The sequence below is a fragment of the Cherax quadricarinatus genome, chromosome 35 (assembly GCF_038502225.1).
Source record: "Cherax quadricarinatus isolate ZL_2023a chromosome 35, ASM3850222v1, whole genome shotgun sequence".
NCBI classification, from domain to species: domain Eukaryota; kingdom Metazoa; phylum Arthropoda; class Malacostraca; order Decapoda; family Parastacidae; genus Cherax; species Cherax quadricarinatus.
In genome coordinates, this window is record NC_091326.1 from 31,393,489 (window position 1) to 31,417,381 (window position 23,893).

A 23,893-nucleotide genomic window follows, 5' to 3' on the forward strand; every position below is an offset into this window, starting at 1 on the left:
AGTATAGTTTAATAAGAGACAATCAATCTCTTACCTTAGCAGGACAATTAAGGAAAATCCTGCACCAACTTTATTACCATGGTAAAGATAGAGTACATTGTTGTCTATGCTTAGACAGCAAGAATCAAGCATTCTGCATTGCTTCATTGTGGAAGTTTGGCAAGGAAGGGAAATATGCTTTGTCGGCACTTCTTTCGTGTGTCGGGAAGCTGGGGGTAGACGGAGACGCTGCAGGTAGATTGCAATATGTAATGGTGCCGTAAAGACCCATACTTCACATTAAGAACGAACAAAGGAAGTGTGAGGGAAAAGTTCAACAGATAGGAGTAGCAAGCGAGTATATGGTAACGGTAGTTTGATTGCCGGTCTGTTTGTTAAGGTAGGGTCAGTGTCTAGCTCCCGCTATCCCCCCTTCCTTCCTTTTTCCACCCGGAAAGGTGACGTGTGGGGCTCCGAGCAAATGATAATCACTTGACTCACAGCTCCCAGCACAACTGTAAGTAAAAGCCTCTGCTCCTATTCTAGTGGATATATTGGTTGAAAGCTTCACTTTTAACCAATTTTAAGACGTAGTTCATTCTGCCTTGATTTCCATGTGATTTTAGACAATCGCCATGTTTTTTAAATACCTTACTTATCATGGAGAGTGATTTCTTAGGCAGTGGGTAACCTTTGTCTCTTTCTTGCTTGGAATGTCAGCTCGGGTCATCTGAAGGAGACGAACTTTACCTAAGTTCTGAGACGTCATCATTTTATCTGCATACCTAAGTGTAGTCAACCCTTTGCAGTGGTGAAAGACCTGCGTTCCTATCATCTTGACGGACTATTCAAGGCTAGAGACTCTGTGAAGAACTAGTTGTTGGGTTGTCATTCAACATCTGTGACCCCCCCCCCACATCATCAGCAACGGCTACAATTTCTACAACACGCGGTGTCAACAACATCAGACACCCCAGTCTAACTGTATATATTAGCGTTGAATTCAGATATTATTTTTATATTTCAATTTTTCATTTCTCTTTCAAATAGGATAAAAATTCATATTTAATTGTTTTATATTTTCATTTCTAAATAATAGTGTTTATATTTGACTGTTATTATTCTTTTTCTATTCATTAATTTTCCTGAGGAGGAGCCAGCCTTGATAATGCTTACTGAAGTTGTTACAGGGCTGAGTAAGCCTTCACAGAAGTGAATCGTGCATTGTTGTACCTCAGACAATCTCCATAGTAACCATAAACCTATTACCAAAAAGTGTGTTCAGCTTCTTTAATGAAATTACCATGAGAGACAAACCTTGTGGAACATAGTGTACCAGTGTGCGTATTCCTAGACTGTGGAACACGTGGACATTCTTAGACACTATTCTTCAATCAAGACACCGATATCTGGGTGTAAGGGTCCGATACACAAACCCAGGTAAGTTTGTTTAACATATGGTAGTTCAGTTGACTGCGCAGTTGAGAAATAATATAGGAGCTGAACAGATTACCATAAACCCAGGTAATATGTGAGCTTTTTAGCCCAACACACGTGAGTATAGGATTCAGTGAATCCAATCAGTATTCAGCTATGAAAATACTGACACAATACCCCCTAGGGGTAATTACACTCATATAATATTCTTTTTTTCAGACCTTAGGGAGTGCATACGACAGCTTCTGAAGGCATCGCCTACAGGGACTGCTGTGCAGGCGAAAGTTGTCCTTCAAGATAAGTCCCATTACAGTCCATTACAATTAAGGCAAGAGGGATTCAGGTTTCAGGGTGAGGGAAGACCCCAAAAAGTTGACAACAGGAAGGGGAGAGGGGAGGAATGGGGAGATGATGAAATAGAGTGGAGGGATGGGGAGGATGGAATAAGGAAACGGGGACTTGGGGAGAGGATATAATTAGTTTCGGTTTGAGGAAGACCAGAAGGTCCCATTCCTCAGAGAAACGTCTTTACCACGACAAGAAGCCCCCTTGAAGAGGAGCTAGAGTGTCGTGTCATTGTTTTTCATAAGGTAAGAACTATACTGTCATCGCTTATGATGTGATGGTTATTTTCTAACTGGGTGGATTGGTAAGCCAGAGGCAACACTTGAGTACCTTCATTGCTGAACCGTTTCGAAAAAGTTACCCAAGTGTTAGGTAAGGTTTGTCAGGAAACAGGACAAGCGTTTCCTGAAGCGGATCTTAGTAATATGATGACCGGCAGTTGGAGCTTTTGGTCATCTGACCGATGCCTCCCTCTGGCTTACCGGTCCACCCCTTTAAAAATTAAGGTTATAATTATAGCCACCAACTATTACCCAAGTGTTGTAAATGAGGTTTATTTTATTAAATTGGTCGGTATTGTATACAAACAGTAAAAAAAATACATTCTGAGATTGTTTTTACATTTCAACTGACATTTTGCAATACCGCCATCAAATCAGGAAATTCAATTTCGTTGCAATATGACATGTTGTAGGATAGGACAGTAAAATAACACTGCTAAGTCAGTTTGTTTATTTAAACAATATTTTTCCTGTGTTCTATAAACTTGTAGTGAAACACTGTTATGCGGGAACACACGAACTCAAATTAATTCCTAGAATAAAGTTACAGCCTATTTTTTTTCTCTCTAAATCTTATTTTCATTATCAACTCAGTGTTGCTGCTTGTCGAATGTTGTGTTACTTTACCAATGGTATACTATACAAAATGTTGTGTTACTTTACCAATGGTATACTATACAAAATGTTGAGTTACTTTACCAATGGTATACTATACAAAATACACATGGGGATATTTGTGACAAAATAAATAACTGAATTAAAAAATATATAACTTTAGAAAAGGTTTTGTCAAGGGGAAATTTAAAAAGACGAAAATACAGTCTTCATGTTTTGCCAGAGTTTAGTTTATGTTTCTCTGAGTAAAGCATTTTTTGTTTTTTTTTCAAATTATATGTTTGTCTTAAAATAAGACGGTGTGTCATCCCCTACAGCAAGCTGGGCCGTCTGTGATGGAGTTCGAGCCCCTACAGCAAGCTGGGATGTTTGTGACGAAGCCGGAACCCCCACAGCAAGCTGGGCCGTCTGTGATATGCTTCTATCCCACAGTCTACAAAATAACGGGGTGTAAAAGCCAACACATCAGAACCATCTCTCGCGAGAGTAAACAGGGTCCTGGCTTCGTCATCGATTCAAAAGAGATAAGGAAAGATAGAGATATAAAGAAGTAAACAGAAAGAGAGAGAGAGAGACAGCTCTTGAGTGTCTGCCTCGCCTGTAAAAAGATGTCTTAATATGACCTCTTGATCGCAGCGCAGGTCGACAACCTCGTTGTAAGATGGCGAGGGAGTAGTTACTGCTGCCTGCTGGTCGTTGGTGTCTGGCCTGCTCGTGTGATCAACAGTCAATCGTTGCCCTAAATTCCAGCTTTGTTGTTTCGAGGTTCGATGGATGGACTGATGGATGATTTGATGGTTATGTCTGCTTTTTGATGTTTTCTTCAACTGTTTAGAAGTCTTCCTCCTCTGCCTTCCTGATAGCCCTTCTCACCTGCCAGAGAAAACTTTCTTTTACCACACACGCAGAGGACAACGAACTTAAGCGATGCCACCATAAAAACAGTACTAAATGTTTGGGCGGTAGTGGCTGAGTTGCGTCCGGCATTCCCCTGGAAACATCAAAACTACCACCTAAGTATTGCCAGCAACGCCAGATGGACACTCACCACCCTACCAGGTGACGGTATAGACGCGTCTTCGCCTCCTGGTAGTGTGGCAAGCAACGCCGGACGCATTTTATTGATTTTATGGTGTTTCGCGTGGATTTTTATATTTAAAAATCAAATAATGTAAATTTTAACTAACATTGACAATGAAAACAATTTAGAGTGTAATATTAAAAAGAAAATTATAACAAATTAAGTCATAACTAATTGAAATAACAAGAGCAAAATACTTCGTGAAAATTTGATGTTTTTTTTCTTTAATTAAGACTAATACAATTTGATAAATAAAAGTTTTTTTAAACTGGTAAAACCAGAACAATTAAGATGCAGCAACACACATCCTCTTAATCACATCTAAAAATATTTCAATGCAAAAAACTATGAAAGATATAGTATCTATACCAAATACTGCCTAAAAAACTATAGCTAAAAAGTATCAATCATGCAGTTAATTCATGCAAAAATCTGGAACAGGTGTAAGGCAGGTGTTAGTACATAAAGTTTGGAACATGGGGTGTGAGGCAGGTGTTAATACATCAAGTCTGAAACATGGGGTTTAAGGCAGGTGTTAATACAGCAGTTCTGGAACATGGGGTATGAGGCAGGTGTTAGTACATCTAATATTTGGAACACAAGTGTGAGGCAGGTGTTACCATGTACACCGAGAAGTGTACAGAAGCAGGACATAAAGGGATCCTTATTTTTTCCTAAGTGTGAGAGATCCCCAGCACGGGTATGGCAGCCACTGAGCGGGTCGTGTAGCTGAGGAAAGTCTTCCTGACGAACACATCACTATCAAACAATGTAATCTACAAGGGGATATCTACAGTGCAGTATGCTACAATTATCTCTTCAGGGAAGTTACGAGACACTAGAGCACTGAAGAAATGTACATTGGTATATACGGTACACTACAACGAAGCCAACTTGTGTATGTGATATATGGTGGACGATACGGTCTTGAACAGTCATATGTTTACGGTAAATTACTATGATTCAAGTAATGGAAGAGAGACAACATGCGATTTAGCACATGTCTGATGGGAACATTTTGTTCCTGGTATCATATTCACTTCAAACGTACAAAGGGATAGAAAACAAAAGCTTATATAGTCGGGATAACCCGTGACTCGATTGGTGGAATGATGATGTAAAGAGAGTAGTAAGGGAGAAAAAGTTAGCATATGAGAAGTTTTTACAAAGTAGAAGTGATGCAAGGAGGGAAGAGTATATGGAGAAAAAGAGAGAGGTTAAGAGAGTGGTGAAGCAATGTAAAAAGAGAGCAAATGAGAGAGTGGGTGAGATGTTATCAACAAATTTTGTTGAAAATAAGAAAAAGTTTAGGAGTGAGATTAACAAGTTAAGGAAGCCTAGAGAACAAATGGATTTGTCAGTTAAAAATAAGAGAGGAGAGTTATTAAATGGAGAGTTAGAGGTATTGGGAAGATGGAGGGAATATTTTGAGGAATTGTTAAATGTTGATGAAGATAGGGAAGCTGTGATTTCGTGTATAGGGCAAGGAGGAATAACATCTTGTAGGAGTGAGGAAGAGCCAGTTGTGAGTGTGGGGGAAGTTCGTGAGGCAGTAGGTAAAATGAAAGGGGGTAAGGCAGCTGGGATTAATGGGATAAAGATAGAAATGTTAAAAGCAGGTGGGGATATAGTTATATATATATATATATATATATATATATATATATATATATATATATATATATATATATATATATATATATATATATATATATATATATATATATATATATATATATATGGTGTCAAGCCAGTCAGCAGACACGGTAGTCAGGTGTCAAGCCAGTCAGCAGACACGGTAGTCAGGTGTCAAGCCACTGGTACCCATTTCAGCACACGGGTTTTCCCGACTCCATTAGTCAATGTTTAGTAACCGCTTTGTACATTTGGAGTGACCCAAGTTTCAGGAGTAAAACGTATCCGTTAAACGTAACTTCTTAAATTCAATACATTTTATGCCCTTTTTCTACTAGTCGTGTAATAAAACTACGCTGGTTCATACACATAATATGTGTTATTTAATTTGCGTGAATGTGTCTAGGCTACACTAGGAGGCATAACGGTGTAGTGTCGTGTTATGTATAACACCAGAGTATGTTGGTTGCACTTGGCCCAACACGGCGTATCATGATCATCCACAACCCATTTGTGTGTTTTGCAGTTGATGGGACGAAGTAGTGGGAGCAAAGTAAGGAAATGGTGATGCAAATTAGTGAAGTGGGGAGGGGGGAGGGCAGAAGAAGAACGTGGTGGCGTGAAGGGTGGAAAAGAGGGGGGAAGGGGGGTCAGTGTAATGGAGGAGTAGCACACTTAGGAGTCATTATTTACGACACTATACATATACGCATAAATACACTACTACATGCTACAATCGCCTATGTTTACCTCTTACAAGTACAAAATGCGGCACAGTGCCAGCAGACATGCACCCCGGGCTAAACATGATCTAATCGACTCTGTATGCCCTGCTCAGGTAAGAATTAAACTGCGGTGCTCTCAGACAAGCACTAGGAGACAAACATGTGCTGAACGGCTAAGTTTCACCACTTGTACATACATACTACAAGGCCTTCCTCAACACTACTCAGCTTCAAGGTCATCTTCAGCACTACTTTAGCACTACACACAGCGTTCTACGTGGCCCTATCTTATGGCGGCAGTAGCAGCAGTAAGCACGGCTACTACGAGCGTGAATATCCACTGAGAGAGAGCAGACACAGACAGAAATGGAGAGAGAAAGAGAGATGGGGAGAGAGAGAGATGAGCGGAGAAGCTAACCAGTCTAAACACTGCAATACTGAGTCAGTTCTCTCTCTTCTCTTCCTTCTCCTTCATCTGGAGAAAGGGTTCACGATATTCAATTCGCCACGAGCAGGACCCTACTAGCTCTCAAGTGACAGAGTAGAGAAGGTAGTTGTGAATGTGTATGTGTGTGTTTGTGTATTTGAGATGACTCTTCACCTTCGTGTTAGTAATCTGGGGAGGAGACAAACTGTCGTCCTGGTTTTCCTCCAAGGTAACCCCAGGTCAGGTAATGACTAGGTGACTGAAATTAAAAAAGACAATACAAAGGACCGCTTATATATATATATATATATATATGGTTGTATTGCATATATATATATATATATATATATATATATATATATATATATATATATATATATATATATATATATATATATATATATATATATATATATATATTCTTTCTTTCAACACACCGCCCGTATCCCACCGAGGCAGGGTGGCCCAAAAGGGAAAAACGAAAGTTTCTCCTTTTATATTTAGTAATATATACAGGAGAAGAGGTTACTAGCCCCTTGCTCCCGGCATTTTAGTGGCCTCCTACAACACGCATGGCTTACGGAGGAAGAATTCTGTTCCACTTCCCCATGGAGGTAAGAGAAAATAAACAACAAGAACAAGAACTAGTATGAAAGTATTAGAAAACCCAGACGTGTGTGCATACATATGCTTGTACATGTATGTGTAGTGTGACCTAAGTGTAAGTAGAAGTAGCAAGACTTACCTGTAATCTTGCATATTTATGAGACAGACAAAAGACACCAGCAATCCTACCATCATGTAAAACAATTACAGGCTTCCGTTTTACACTCACTTGGCAGGACGGTAGTACCTCCATGGGTGGTTGCTGTCTACCAACCTACTACCTATAAATATATATATATATATATATATATATATATATATATATATATAATATATATATATATTATGTGTGTGTATATATATTACATACATATGCAGAGACATATACACCTGTGGGACAGTCGTGGTACGTAGAACAAGGACGCGTGTGAAGGTAACATCAAACTTTGGTTAGTTAGTGCCAAGCGATCGCTTAAAAAAAAACTTAAAGCTCGTATATATTTAGGACTACACTAAGGCTAAAGTTATGTATTAAGAAACTATTATTTTATATAAAAAAATAAATCGCACTTAAAATTATATTATTCCTAGGACAACTAGGTTAAAAGCATTTTCCATCAACTGAAGGTGGGCAGAATCCATAACTGCGCAAGAAGAAATTAGGAACATTCATATTGATAGGTACGGTACCAGGTGCCAGGCCTAGAGGATGTACATAAGTGTCATTCTGGGCTCACAGCGCCTGACAGAAGATCTAAGAAACAGTAACAATTTTTGTGATACGTTAGGAAAGCACACTAAATTTTGACTCAACCAGAACAATTGCCAGTAGTCACTACTAGTCCTGGCTTGATTAACTTAACTAGAACATTTGTCATAGTCACGACTAGTATTGGCGAAAAACAGGAAGATTTGCTGAGCAAGTCTTTCTTCTTACGATGTTTCACTGTGCTGAGCGTTATGAGGTGACTTGGTGAAGCTGGATAAAGCTGAGGAAGCCTCATCAAAATAAATAATTGCTCAGCAAACTCTGTTTACCAAACTTGTCGGCGCCATTTTCCCGTCAAACTACGACCAGTAACAGCTGGATCAACTCAACCAGGATGGTTGCTAACAGTCATGGCTAATCCTAGCTAGATCGAAGATTTTGCGAAAGAACCCTGTTGTCTCCGTATATCCAGCTTGCGTTTTGTCGGTGCTTCTCGACTTCCAAACGTAAACACAAGTTGCTGTTGCTGGCAGTGATTCCTGGCGGCACCACAAAAAAACACACATACACGAACACGCGGACGGCTAGAGACAAAGGTTTGGGCGAAGGGTTTGGCACTCTACTTCTGCTACGAGGCACTATAAGTCTGACTGTCAGACTTTCTACGGACTTCCTCCTCCAGAGAAGACACGAGACGCACACAAGTAAATATAACGTAAGAGAAAGCGAGAAGTAACGGAAAGGAACTCAAGCGATAAATATATAAAAAAGAACGAAACGTAATGGACAAATAACAAGCTAATAATTGTAGTACAACTGAAAATGTAGATCAAAATAACAAGAAATAGAAAAAAAAAGAGGAAGATAGAAAAAAACAGAGAAAAAAAAGAGACAGAGAAAAAACTCATAATTAAACAGCTACAATACACCGGCGACAACCGAGTACTTAAATATTTTAAAAACCGTCGTCCTGTTGACATATAGTGAACGACTTGAAGTTGGTGCTGAGGTCTGGGAAGAGAGAACGTACCCGCGAGGTTGAAGACGACACAGCTGACTCGTGCTTCGCAGTTGCGCTCAGCTGAGAGCTGGCCACAGTGTGGTCACTCAGGGAGGAGAGCAAGTCCTTGGACTCTCCGGCTGTAGCTAGCGCTGACGAGGCCTGTTGGAACCCAAGACGCTACAGGCGCTAATTTGTAGAGGACATCACAAGTGGTAGGGGAAAAAAAAACTGGCGAAGGTACGACCTTAACAGCAAAAAGACTCATGAAACCGTAATGACACGATTGCAAATAAACCATACTACTGGTGGGGTTAGAACTCGCGATCAGAGAGTCTCAGAAGTCCAAAATATTTAGCCAATGTGTGCTAGGCTAGGCGAGAGATGCTCCTTCTGAGGCTCCATCCCGCCCCGTCACTCACAACAACGATACCAACGAGATCGGTCTGAACCATACGATTACGAAGTAACGCTGGACGGAGTTATCTGTTAAGTTTATTTAGGTACATTGACACATAATACAGTTACACAAATTATCATACACAGTAATATATCTGTAAATTAACTAGGATAACCCAAAAAGTTAAAGTGACTTTATTTCCATATAGTAACTATATGACAGACTTGACTTCCACGGAGTACATGTTACACTGTAACTATGGGGTTCCAAGGATGACTTCCATAATTGTTATCAATAGACAAATAGTGGCTATATGAATGTGACACTGTCATGTGACTATGCCATCGGTGGTTACACAAACTGACGTAGTCAATACGAGCTTCGCCGTCACCCGAGGTGACTTAGCAGACACTAACTGTCTTGTCTATTTTTTCCTAATTAAACGTTATGGATTCTTGTACCATTTTAAAGAGAAGAAATGTTAATCATTTATAATAAAATTAGACTAATGAAAGCAAATAAAAAAAATAAAAGTCATTGCAAAAATAAATGTGTTATTTTTAGCATGCACACTTACGAAAGTATATTGTCAAGTGGGCGATGTGCAAATTTAAAGCTGAAAAAGTTAATATGATTCAGTGAGAACTTAAGATTACGAATTATTCATTAATATTTCCTCAGCTCATAGAAAATTTTCCTGTACATTTTGAGAGACTGGGAAATTTTTATGTAATTACGTAATATAAAATGCAATCATCAGTATTATATGTCTTTCTCAGCTTCATCATCAAGGCTAGCACTCGCAGAAGCAAGAGTGACATAGCTTTCTCAGCAGAGAATAGAAGGTGCACAGAGAATGCACAGAGGGTGCACACAGAGCGCTTGAGAGATAAATAGGACAAAAGATCCCAACCGAGTTGTCAATAACTTACATGCAACTGAAGCACTGTGAAGTGCATTTATATACGCCACAAATGTTTCTGTAAGAAAAAGGATTAGCAATGAACCGTTGATATTACGTATTCAACGAGCAGCCCAGAACTCTCTCTCAGGTAGGAAACAGCTGAGTCTAGGCTAAGAAAATGGGTCAATTATTTTTCTTTTATTTGGAAAGGTCTTTTTAAAAAATATATTGCCCGCTAGTGGAAAACACGTGATTATGTGAATTATGGTCAATTTTGCCAGTGTTTGTTAGATCTTAATTTAGCTATCTCGGCGAATCTTTCTGGAAAAAATCGCGGATGACAAATACGCTTGCCTAGGGAAGAGGGTCATCATACCTCCGTTTGGGTGATATGCGTGTATTGTGGAAGGCTTGGCTAGCTATTTTGACTGTTATGGAAGGCTCGCCTCACTTTAGTGACACGATGTGTTGTAGAAGCGTTGGCTAGCTATGTGGCAAGCTGGAGTGAGCTTGCCAGCCTCCAGGCAAGGAGGAACTGGTCTGCCCGTAATGATAATCGCTGGATATTTATACTCAGTGATTTTACATTGAAAATTGTTACATACTTAATAGCACCATTAATATATGTGTGCGGAGGATGGTGGTGGTGGTGTGAGTGTCACTGGTCTGTTTGGAGAGATTTGAAAGTTTGTGGCTCTTATAAAGACGGTATGTGTCATTCGTGTGGCTTTGTCTGTTCCAGAGATAAGTACATAGCTGATAAGACCATAATGGGGTGACCATTGATCATGTGTTTCAGGAGGAACACTATCTGTATTTATTCTAGTGTTAACTACTTGATGGGATAACTACTAACAATGTATCTCGGGAGTAACAGTGTCTACCGCCGTGATCTAAGGTGATGGGCTGTACAGGCTCCTCAACAATCTAGTAATGCGACTCAGTATGGGAAGTGGACACATATCCGTGTGTTGCATAATAGCAAGAGAACTTCAATGCAGAAGTACGCCTAATCCTCCGCATTTCTTGCATTATTTACATGCTGTTAGGCAGTAACATTTTGGTCCCGCCACCTACACTGATCTTCTGACTTGTAAGAAGTTAGTTAATATAGGTGGTCAGTCAGTGGGTCTTTCTAGCTACATGCATGCTTGTTTAGCTTCTTCCAGATTAATATTATGATAACCAGACCTTGAATATCTTCCTGACGACTTCTATACGATTAAGACACTTTCGGAAGTCTATATACACGTTGACATGTCTAAATATATGTCCGAGTCAATTAGAAAAGAATAATTTATATATAACATAAAAACCTATGGTAAAAAAATGTGAAGTTCACGAGCAAATAATTTACCGTAGGTGATGGGGTGACCTGAATCTCCCTGGTGAAAGCTTCTGATTGGGAATCGTGATGTTTTGAGACAGACTGTCAAGCAGCCTATCCTATTCATCTAGCAGTAAAAAAAATTTATACCTGTGTTAGTCGAGTGTTGTAGATCGCATTCGGGGACGGGGGGGGGGGGGGGGAAGGAGAAGGTTTCCACGCTAATGTGTTTGAAAACTCCAATCCTGCTGGAGGTTATATCCTGTGTAACAAAACTAGTACTGATAAATTAGACACATGTGCAACTCTTGGGTATCTTTACTGATACCCAAGAGTTGTACATGTGTCTAATTTATCAACGTGTCGGTTCTCTGAACCATTCAACTACAAAACTAGTGCTGCTGGAAGTCATGTTCTGGACAAATTGCAAATGTGAATAAAAAAAAACTTACAAATATGATGGAAGTATTCAAGTGTTGGGTAAGAAAGTATCCGTACAGCGGTGTGTTGAACAACGTTATTAATAAATTTCGTCTGTGCTAAGCGTGTCTGCGCTAACAGTGTTTGTGTGAACTAAAGCCTTCCACATGCTGCTTAATCAACCCATCTAGTTAAAAGCATCGGCTCTATGAACGTAAGTATAAGCTAGGAAATAAATGATAAAACCAGGAGAAGGGATAGAGCAGTGCAGGCGCGGCCGGTACCTCTCGACGCAAGCTGTTCGAGTATTTCCCGTAAGTGTCTTCCAGAAACTGGATCGCCTCCCGGGGTGACTGCAAAGAGGGCTTCACACGTTAAAAACAGTAATGACGGGCGATGGGGGAGTGGAGGGTGGGCGATGGAAAGGGGCATTCTCTAGGGGACGGTGAGATATGTAAATGGAGTTAGTTACCTAAGGGGACGGTGCAGCATACTATTGGTGACAAAGCTATATCAAGGGGGATACCTTAAGGAACGGTGGAGCATACCATAGGTGACAGTATACGGTGGAACATACCCAATGAGACAATGTGATGGGTTATTCTAGGAGATGCGTTGTATCAAGATAGAGGGACTATCTTTAGGAATGGTGGGAGCAGCACTAGAGGTCCGTACAATATTTACTCACTAGGTAGGACAAGCAGGATTATTTTCGTTTTTTATTTGTTAAACAGCGGCTTAATCCCAGGCAAGCACGACCTTCCTCAGTTCGTTATCCATTTATCACGTGACACATCAAATAGTACACGGATAAATAGGATGATCTGACAGAGTATGTATCCAAGCAACAGAATTTGGTGCTTTTGGTCTGACAGCTCTCACCAAAAAAGCAGACACCCAAAATATAACTGCTGGGGCCACAGCCTCACATGACCTACATTTTAATATCAAGTCGATCTCACAAGTGCCTGGGCGTCTAACTAAGCAGCAAGAGTGCTCTAGGCAGCAAGTGGCAGCACGGACTTGAAGCATGTGCAGCTCCGGCCAGCGTACGACCCAATTTTGCAGACGCACAGTTTCGGCTGTTGGTACATGACGGCGTTAGAGTGCTTGAACAGGCATGAGGGGGGAAATCACAAGAACAGATCCCTTCATAGAAGCAGTGCTAGTCAATTCCCTTGCAAGGCAAACACGTAGGAACTAGCTTTCAGTGAGGCTGGTTGGCTCAAGTAACAGGTGAGGTAAGGCTGTCAGCATGCCTTTGTGCTTGGCAGGTGTAGCAAGGTGCTTAAAGTTCGACAAAGAATTGTTGAAACCGCTTCTTTTGGTTTTGCTCTGCACTCACCCTTGTATGCTTACTCTTAAAAAAATTTAGAGAAACTGAACATCTACTGCATTGTGTAGACATTAAATGCATAACAAATAATTTACATATATATATACAAACCAAGATCAGCCATATATTAAATCATAAAGTCATTTACCTCACTGGAAAAACAGTAAATTTTTCTACAGCAACATACCTATCTAGTACATACTATATTATATTGTTATATTGTACCTTCTCAATGAAGTAATAGAATTATACTAACAAATACTTATATGGTTTATCATTACTTAGTCACTAAGAAGTGCAACTTTCTCAGCTGCTGAGGGTGAAGTCGTCTGGTTCGAGAATGAGGCTATCCTACGCCACACTACTGTGTGCTGAGTCTATTTCAAATGAGACTGGAAACCTACCGTCACATTTTATGATGTAATTTTAGTTTTATTAAGGGATGGACAATTAAGCCTTAAACTGTCCAAACGTAGATCTACGTTCACGTGCGTAGCGCTCCGAACGTAGATCTACGGTTTTTTTTTTACATTTGAAAGCATGTAAATTAAACGTAGATCTACGTTCGGAGTGCTATGCACATGAACGTAGATCTACATTTGGATAGTTTAGAGGTTAAAGCCATCGGAGATTTTAGTCAGACGACCAGAAGCTCCACGTAGTGGGTCATCTGCTGACTAAGACTCACCTCAGGATATATTTGTCGCATTTCTCCTAACATACCAAAGACCAGTTATACGAAATGAAAGATTTTTCACTGTTTCTTGGTTATAAGGAGAAACAGGTACTTGAGGAGGATAGGGAACAGCTGGAAGTTACGCACAGATGAGCTACAGGGATGTCAAGAAGTATTTTTTCAGCCGGAGTGGTCGGGAAATGGAATGATTTAGAGTATGTTGTAATGATGAACAAATCAGTGAAAGTCTTGCAAGGAGCAGCTGATGAATCAGTGAAGGTTTTGCAAGCAATGGGTGATGAATCAGTGTAGGTCTTGCAAGCAGTGGGTGATGAATCAGTGAAGTTCTTGCAAGAAGTGGGTGATGAATCAGTGAAGGTCTTGCTGAGGCACTGATGAGATCGCTGAGAGGGATTGATGAGAGGGCTGAGAGGGACTGATGAGAGGGCTGAGAGTAAAGGACTGAGGAGAGGGCTGAGAGAAGAGCTGATAAGGACTGAGGGGCTGATTGAGGACTAAGACACTAGCTGAAGGATGAACTAAAGTGTAGTTGCTGGAGGATGAACCAAGGTGTGGTTGCTGGAGGATGAACCAAGGTGTGGTTGCTGGAGGATGAACCAAGGTGTGGTTGCTGGAGGATGAACCAGGGTGTGGTTGCTGGAGGATGAACCAGGGTGTGGTTGCTGGAGGATGAACCAGGGTGTGGTTGCTGGAGGATGAACCAAGGTGTGGTTGCTGGAGGAGGAACCAAGGTGTGGTTGTTGGAGGATGAACCAAGGTGTGGTTGCTGGAGGATGAACCAAGGTGTGGTTGTTGGAGGATGAACCAAGGTGTGGTTGTTGGAGGATGAACCAAGGTGTGGTTGCTGGAGGATGAACCAAGGTGTGGTTGCTGGAGGATGAACCAGGGTGTGATTGCTGGAGGATGAACCAAGGTGTGGTTGCTGGAGGATGAACCAAGGTGTGGTTGCTGGAGGATGAACCAAGGTGTGGTTGCTGGAGGATGAACCAGGGTGTGGTTGCTGGAGGATGAACCAGGGTGTGGTTGCTGGAGGATGAACTAGGGTGTGGTTGCTGGAGGATAAACCAGAGTGTGGTTGCTGGAGGATGAACCAGGGTGTGGTTGCTGGAGGATGAACCAGGGTGTGGTTGCTGGAGGATGACCCAGGGTGTGATTGCTGGAGGATGAGCCAGGGTGTTGTTGCTGGAGGATGACCCAGGGTGTGATTGCTGGAGGATGAACCAGGGTGTGGTTGCTGGAGGATAAACCAGAGTGTGGTTGCTGGAGGATGAACCAGGGTGTGGTTGCTGGAGGATGAACCAGGGTGTGGTTGCTGGAGGATGACCCAGGGTGTGATTGCTGGAGGATGAACCAGGGTGTGGTTGCTGGAGGATGACCCAGGGTGTGATTGCTGGAGGATGAACCAGGGTGTAGGTTGCTGGAGGATGAACCAGGGTGTTGTTGCTGGAGGATGAACCAGAGTGTGAATGCTGGAGGATGAACCAGGGTGTGGTTGCTGGAGGATGAACCAGGGTGTGGTTGCTGGAGGATGACCCAGGGTGGGATTGCTGGATGATGAACCAGGGTGTGGTTGCTGGAGGATGACCCAGGGTGTAGGTTGCTGGAGGATGAACCAGGGTGTTGTTGCTGGAGGATGAACCAGAGGCCTGGTCACAGACCGGGCCGAGGGGGCGTTGACCCCCGGAACTCTCTCCAGGTAAACTCCAGGTAAGAGTGTGAATGCTGGAGGATGAACCAGGGTGTGATTGCTGGAGGATGAACCAGAGTGTGGTTGCTGGAGGATGAACCAGAGTGTGGTTGCTGGAGGATGAACCAGAGTGTGGTTGCTGAAGGATGAACCAGAGAGTGGTTGCTGGATGATGAACCAGAGTGTGGTTGCTGGAGGATGAACCAGAGTGTGGTTGCTGGAGGATGAACCAGAGTATGGTTGCTGGAGGATGAACCAGAGTGTGGTTGCTGGAGGATGAACCAGAGTGTGGTTGCTGAAGGATGAATCAGAGTGTGGTTGCTGGAGGATGAACCAGAGTGTGGTTGCTGGAGGATGAACTAGAGCGTGGTTGCTTGAGGATGAACCAGAGTGTGGTTGCTGGAGGATGAACCAGAGTGTGAATGCTGGAGGATGAACCAGAGTGTGGTTGCTGGAGGATGAACCAATGAGTGGTTTCTGGAGGATGAATAGGGTGTGATTGCTGGAGGATGAACCAGAGTTTGGTTGCTGGAGGATGAACCAGAGTGTGGTTGACGGAGGATGAACCAGAGTGTGGTTGCTGGAAGATGAACCAGAGTGTGGTTGCTTGAGGATGAACCAGAGTGTGGTTGCTGGAGGATGAACCAGAGTGTGGTTGCTGGAGGATGAACCAGAGTGTGGTTGCTGGAGGATGAACCAGGGTGTGGTTGCTGGAGGATGAACCAGAGTGTGGTTGCTGGAGGATGAACCAGAGTGTGGTTGCTGGAGGATGAACCAGAGTGTGGTTGCTGGAGGATGAACCAGAGTGTGGTTGCTGAAGGATGAACCAGAGTGTGGTTGCTGGAGGATGAACCAGAGTGTGGTTGCTGGAGGATGAACCAGAGTGTGGTTGCTGGAGGATGAACCAGAGTGTGAATGCTGGAGGATGAACCAGGGTGTGATTGCTGGAGGATGAACCAGTGTGTGTGGTTGCTGGAGGATGAACCAGAGTGTGGTTGCTGGAGGATGAACCAGAGTGTGGTTGCTGGAGGATGAACCAGAGTGTGGTTGCTGGAGGATGAACCAGAGTGTGGTTGCTGGAGGATGAACCAGAGTGTGGTTGCTGGAGGATGAACCAGAGTGTGGTTGCTGGAGGATGAACCAGAGTGTGGTTGCTGGAGGATGAACCAGAGTGTGGTTGCTGGAGGATGAACCAGGGAGTGGTTTCTGGAGGATGAATAGGGTGTGATTGCTGGAGGATGAACCAGAGTTTGGTTGCTGGAGGATGAACCAGAGTGTGGTTGCTGGAGGATGAACCAGAGTGTGGTTGCTGGAGGATGAACCAGAGTGTGGTTGCTGGAGGATGAACCAGGGTGTGGTTGCTGGAGGATGAACCAGAGTGTGGTTGCTGGAGGATGAACCAGGGTGTGGTTGCTGGAGGATGAACCAGGGTGTGGTTGCTGGAGGATGAACCAGAGTGTGGTTGCTGGAGGATGAACCAGAGTGTGAATGCTGGAGGATGAACCAGAGTGTGATTGCTGGAGGATGACCCAGAGTGTGGTTGCTGGAGGATGAACCAGAGTGTGATTGCTGGAGGATGAACCAGAGTGTGATTGCTGGAGGATGAACCAGAGTGTGGTTGCTGGAGGATGAACCAGAGTGTGATTGCTGGAGGATGAACCAGAGTGTGATTGCTGGAGGATGAACCAGAGTGTGGTTGCTGGAGGATGAACCAGAGTGTGGTTGCTGGGGGATGAACCAGAGTGTGGTTGCTGGAGGATGAACCAGAGTGTGGTTGCTGGAGGATGAACCAGAGTGTGGTTGCTGGAGGATGAACCAGAGTGTGGTTGCTGGAGGATGAACCAGAGTGTGGTTGCTGGAGGATGAACCAGAGTGTGGTTGCTGGAGGATGAACCAGAGTGTGGTTGCTGGAGGATGAACCAGAGTGTGGTTGCTGGAGGATGAACCAGAGTGTGGTTGCTGGAGGATGAACCAGAGTGTGGTTGCTGGAGGATGAACCAGAGTGTGTTTGCTGGAGGATGAACCAGAGTGTGGTTGCTGCAGGATGAACCAGAGTGTGGTTGCTGGAGGATGAACCAGAGTGTGGTTGCTGGAGGATGAACCAGAGTGTGGTTGCTGCAGGATGAACCAGAGTGTGGTTGCTGGAGGATGAACCAGAGTGTGGTTGCTGGAGGATGAACCAGAGTGTGGTTGCTGGAGGATGAACCAGAGTGTGGTTGCTGGAGGATGAACCAGAGTGTGGTTGCTGGAGGATGAACCAGAGTGTGGTTGCTGGAGGATGAACCAGAGTGTGGTTGCTGGAGGATGAACCAGAGTGTGGTTGCTGGAGGATGAACCAGAGTGTGGTTGCTGGAGGATGAACCAGAGTGTGATTGCTGGAGGATATAGTTACAGTCACAGGTTTTTACCAAGTTTCGTTTGCGAGTTAGGGATCTTTCATTCTTAATTTAGAGATGTCACCACTGTTCTGGCCTTATTTAAAATATGATGAGTATTTATAGAACACATTAGTGAGTACAAAAGCTAAACGAACAAATATTTTAGGCTTATCTAACTTACGGAGTCTATACACGAGTTTTACCAGAAGCTAACAGTACAGTGGTTTATGTAGCCTCCTCTGGGTTTAATGTTTTAAGGTGTCTTACAAGAGATACTCCTTTTCTTTCGCTTACGACTGGTTTACCCAACACTCCCGACTGAGGACCGGAAGCAATTTCGTCTCCACCGGAAGTTTGCGGCGAGTCTTGTATCAGCCTCAAAATACCACCTGATTTAACCCCCTTGTTAATTCTCCATCATTTGTCAGCATTTACATCAGTCGTAGTATTTTTGTATATTTTAAATTTGGTTTTATATCGTCATGTTTGTAAGGTCTTTAAACACGAGTTTCAGTATAATAAATACTGACCTGGTTTAATACTATGGAATATTGACCTGGTTTAATATTTTAGAATTTTGTACTGGTTTAATATTATGGAATATTAACCTGGTTTAATATTATGGAATTTTGTCCTGGTTTAATATTATGGAATATTAACCTGGTTTAATATTATGGAATATTAACCTGGTTTAATATTATGGAATATTAACCTGGTTTAATATTATGGAATATTAACCTGGTTTAACATAAAACAACTATGAATATATATCACAGTTGTATACACATTTTCATTATAAATAAAATAATAATTATTTCTGGGGATAAACCTTGGTTTATAAATTGTATATTAATTCTACCTCCCACTCTACCTCATTCTACCTCCTTCCCTCCCTCTCATTCTACCTCCCACACTCCCTCATTCTACCTCCCACTCTCCCTCATTCTACCTCCTTCCCTCCCTCTCATTCTACTTCCCACACTTCCTCATTCTACCTCCCACTCTCCCTCATTCTACCTCCTTCCCTCCCTCTCATTCTACCTCCGACACTCCCTCATTCTATCTCCCACTCTACCTCATTCTACCTCCCCTCCCTCTCATTCTACCTCCCACTCGTCTATCGTATATCAACAACATATCTAATCACTCGACTACCCCTATCTATCACTCGTCTATCTATCATTCGTCTATCCTTTTTCTTCCACTTGTCTATCTTGCATCTATGACTCGTGTATCTATTTTCCAAGCGTCTATTTTCTATCCCTGTATTCTGTCTCATTCACCTCCTCCTCCTCATCTCCCTCCATCATAACACGTCTACTCAGATCTATTCCTTCTATCTCATGTCAGCCTCGTTGTATCCGTTACTGTCTGCTCCGCCTGTCTATCTATTAAGATCTACTGAATCTGTTTAGCCACTTTTATGTACCTCACTGTCTATTCACTGTCCTTTCTTCTTTCCTGTCTATTCACTCTCCTTTCTTTTGTCCTGTCTATTCGCTGTCCTCTCTTCTGTCGTATCTATTCAGTGCCCTCTCTTCTGCTCTGTCTATTCACTATCCTCTCTTCTGTCCTGTCTATTCACTATCCTTTCTTCTGTCCTGTCTATTCGCTATCCTCTCTTCTGTCCTGTCTATTCACTGTCCTCTCTTCTGTCCTGTCTATTCACTGTCCTCTCTTCTGTCCTGTCTATTCACTATCCTCTCTTCTGTCCTGTCTATTCACTATCCACTCTTCTGTCATGTCTATTCACTGTCCTCTCTTGTCCTTTCTATTCACTGTCCTCTCTTCTGTCCTGTCTATTCACTGTCCTCTCTTCTGTCCTTTCTATTCACTGTCCTCTCTTCTGTCCTGTCTATTCACTATCCTCTCTTCTGTCCTGTCTATTCACTGTCCTTTCTTCTTTCCTGTCTATTCACTATCCTTTCTTCTGCCCTGTCTATTCACTGTCCTCTCTTCTGTCCTGTCTATTCACTGTCCTCTCTTCTGTCCTGTCTATTCACTATCCTCTCTTCTGTCCTGTCTATTAACTATTCTCTCTTCTGTCCTGTCTATTCACTATCCTCTCTTCTGTCCTGTCTATTCACTGTCCTCTCTTCTGTCCTGTCTATTCACTATCCTCTCTTCTGTCCTGTCTACTCACTATCCTCTCTTCTGTCCTGTCAATTCACTACCCTCTCCTCTGTCCTGTCTATTCACTACCCTCTCTTCTGTCCTGTCTATTCACTATCCTCTCTTCTGTCCTGTCTATTCACTATCCTCTCTTCTGTCCTGTCTATTCACTATCCTCTCTTCTGTCTTATATATTCACTATCCTCTCTTCTGTCCTGTCTATTCACTATTCTCTCTTCTGTCCTGTCTATTCACTATTCCCTCTTCTTTCATGTCTGTTCCCTATCCTGTCCCCTTCCCTGTCTACTCACCTATGTCTTCCTCAGTTCATTCAGCCCTGTCTAAGCCCTTTTTATTGCACAGTTTTTCATCCCTGTCTACTATATCTATTCATACCTGTCTATCTTGCTTATTTATCCTTGTTTACTTCCTGAGTATATTCACCCCTGTTTACCCATCGTTTACCCCTATCAATTCCGAACTGTTTACACTCTATGAACTCCTGTTCTCCATGTTTGACCCCTGTCTGAAGTTTGCCTGTATACCCCATCTTTCCCCTTTCTATTCACCTTTTTACTTCCTGTATCTTCGCCCCTGTCCACCGTCTATCCATCACAATTTTTCCTGTTTACCACCTGTCCATCCTCTATTCACCCCAGTATATCTCTCTGTTCACCGTTATCTACCCTTTTTCTATTCACTCCTGTTTATCTCTGTCTACCCTAAGTCTACTGGCCCCTGTCTCCCCTTCCTCATGTCTACCATGTCACTGGTATCACTCACCTCGAGGGGTAAGCCTTGCCTGGCGCGGAAGTTAGCGATGATATCGTCAGCTTGACGCTCGAAGTCTGTGGGAGCGAAGGAGCGGGGCTCGTACGAGCGAGGGTCGAAGTCGCTACCCAGAGGTGGAGAGGCGGCCCTCAGAGGCTGTCGGATCACGGGAGGTACTGAAGACGGCTCCATATTCTGCGTCTCCTGCAATAGCAAGCTTGTGGTCAACGGCAGGTTTAACAGGGACTTGGATGGTCAACGGCAAGATCAATAGAGACTTGGATGGTCAACGGCAAGATCAACAGGGGCTCGGGTGGTCAGCTGAGAGGTCAACACCAACCACCTGACTGATCAGAGATTAACTCGCAAATAAGCGGAAGTAGGATCGATCCAAGCCTTGCGCTAAATATCCCATACGGGTTCAGCGCTTCATGAAATACAATCTACAATCCATTGGTCAACATAAAGCAGTGCGATAAACCCGTTGAGGTCACACAGTACCTAGTGGGGGGAAGGGACGCAATGAGTTTCAATCCAAGGGAAGAGAGGACAGGTTCAGTTCCATGGGTTAAGAGCCCCTCGCTGCCATCAAGGGCAGAAGAGGAAGTTCAAGGGAACTGATCTTAATCAAATCTTTCTTTCTCTCTCTCTCTCTCTCTCTCTCTCTCTCTCTCTCTCTCTCTCTCTCTCTTTCTTTACACAGGGTTTGACAAGGTTAGGTTAAGGATCCGTAACTTTATTGACAAGTTAAGGACTCTCTCTTTCTCACTCTCTCTCTCTCTCTCTTTGTCTCTCTTTCTCTCTCACCAAAACTGTGATAAAATACATTACATTTGTTACATAATAACATTATAAAGTGTATTTATGTGATAATCATGTAAACATATTTAACATAAATGTTCTTAGTTGTAACAGACATAATGGTGATAATAATAAAAACGTCAATAATGATAATCATCAGGAAAATGCTAATAATCCTCAGTATAATAATAATAATAATAATAATAATAATAATAATAATAATAATAATAATAATAATAATAATAATAATAATAATAATAATAATAATAAATACTTTAAAATGAGAATACACTGGTTAAATATGGGAGTATGTTTGTGTATTTAATTTGTATAGTGTGGAAATCTGATGTCACAAAAAGTTGACATCGCTATACACACGTTATTAGTGGTAGTAGTCTCATACTTAACGAGAAGCGCTCTACCTGTAGGAGTCGTACAGCGCCTGCGGGAATGGGAAGCAATTAGGTTTGGTATAAGGGGTAAAGAGGTAAAATGGTTTTGATCTCGATTATTATTATTATTATAATCAAGGGGGAAGCGCTAAACCCGGAGGATTATACAGCGCCTGGGGGGGGGGATATGTGGAAGGCATTCAGGCTTAATTCGGGGAACTGGAGCACAGTTCTAATTCCCTAAATCAAGAGCCCCTCACCAACATCAAGGAACCTTCCTTGAGGGGATTTTGATCTCGAGAACTCTCACCACAGACTTCAAGGAACCTTCCTTGAGGGGTGAGCACACAACTACCACGTACAGACACTGTACCTCATTCAGGATATTTCTGAAAAGCTCAGTTAGCCATCAGTGAACTGTCAAAATGTCGGCTAATCTAAATTATATTTAAGTGATTTATTAGGCAACAAACATAAACAAAAGAAAAGATTAGTTGTTTCAACACATCTAGTCAGCAAATCAATAAATTAATTTTGTGAATGACGAGGACATTGTAAGTACAGCAACAGGACTACACGATTGTTGTCAGGCAAGAGGAAGACTTGGTCATGCAGAAGCTAGAAGCAGCACTATCCAAGGCTGGTGTGGGAGCCCAGACCTGACATAGTTAATGAGGTGTGAGGTAGATATGACAGTGAGTGGGAGTGTACCTGGGACAGATAATGTAAAGTATCTGTAGTTGAGGCAATAAGCGCGAGTAAACCTGGGACTGATAATGAGAATTATCTGGAGATGCGAAAGGGAGTGTGAGATGAGAGGTGTCCGTGTTTTATCCGCCAGAAATATAACTTCTAACGGGTCTTAGGTAGATAACCCGCTCAGTTGTTAAACAACTGTTGGCTTATTGGCGTTGTTTACCCGTAGTGAAGCAAGAACTGACTCGCTGAAGCTGTATAACCGTCGTTAAGCAACATCTAACATACCGGAGCCAGATTGTATACCATATAGCAGAAAGTATAAATCACATTGTGTCCCGTTTGTTAAAATGGAATGGGATATGCCTGGGCTTACCCATCTCACCTTCCCTCACAAATAAAATCTTAAATGTTCCTTCACCAATGAGTTGATGTTCTCAGACTAAACGAATATTACAATAAATATTATATAATTTAATTCTCCGGGGATCGGTAAACGGGTAAGGATGCCATACAACGTCTGAAATATTATAAAAGTATACACATCAACGTTTTTTTTTTTTAGAATAGATGTATTCAGTAAAAGATAAAAACACGCCGTATGAAAGAGGCAAATGTTAGTGCAAGATGTCGACCCATATTGCCAAACTAATTGTGATTGTTGTAGTCAACATCTGGGCCTGGAAGTCTGCCAGCTGAGTGTGAGGGAGAATGTGTCTCTGCTCCCACATGGCAGCAGATTTCTAGAACTGCCGCCATTGTAACTAACTAGACGCCTCTCTCCGAGCAACAAACACCTGACGACGTCGACAAATGCATGCACCCTAAATGCACTTCTATAAGAGCTAGACTGTTAGAGTCATCTTCTATATTTAAGTCTTGTGTAGTGTCAAGTATCCCGCTGATCCCTGATGGCCAGCACTGGTAATCGTGGGACAAATTTCCTACACAAATAAGCTTGTTAAGTCGTAGGAATCACGCCCGAGCCTGGTGGTCGCTTGCAGGTATAAGGAAAGACAGGCTGTGAGAGGGTAGGCCAGGTAGTGACGTAGGCCAGGGATGGAATGAGGAACAGGCAGTTAGGTAGGATAATATTGGGAAGGGACAGGAAAGCCAGGCAGTGAGGTAAGAC

The 23,893-nt window shown here is 42.5% G+C and overlaps 1 protein-coding gene across 5 annotated transcripts in view; it reads right to left on the reverse strand.

Annotated features, from left to right (window-relative positions):
- Positions 1 to 2,476: 2,476 nt before the first annotated feature.
- LOC138853618 (uncharacterized) overlaps positions 2,477 to 23,893 on the reverse strand; it is an 83,699-nt gene continuing 62,282 nt past the window's right edge. Inside the window, exons 2-4 of one of the 5 annotated variants that reach the window (XR_011392818.1) lie at positions 20,885 to 21,076; positions 12,830 to 12,973; positions 2,477 to 3,530 (exon numbers count right to left, since the gene is read on the reverse strand). Coding sequence is in view for 3 of the 5 variants with exons in the window: in XM_070091484.1 (XP_069947585.1) it covers positions 3,489 to 3,530; positions 8,871 to 9,002; positions 20,885 to 21,076 (366 nt within the window). In the remaining 2 variants the exon portion in view is untranslated. Of the gene's footprint in view, positions 3,531 to 6,699; positions 6,785 to 8,870; positions 9,003 to 12,175; positions 12,245 to 12,829; positions 12,974 to 20,884; positions 21,077 to 23,893 lie in introns of those variants that run through there. The other 4 variants (XM_070091484.1, XM_070091486.1, XM_070091485.1 and 1 more) reach the window with 4 other exon arrangements.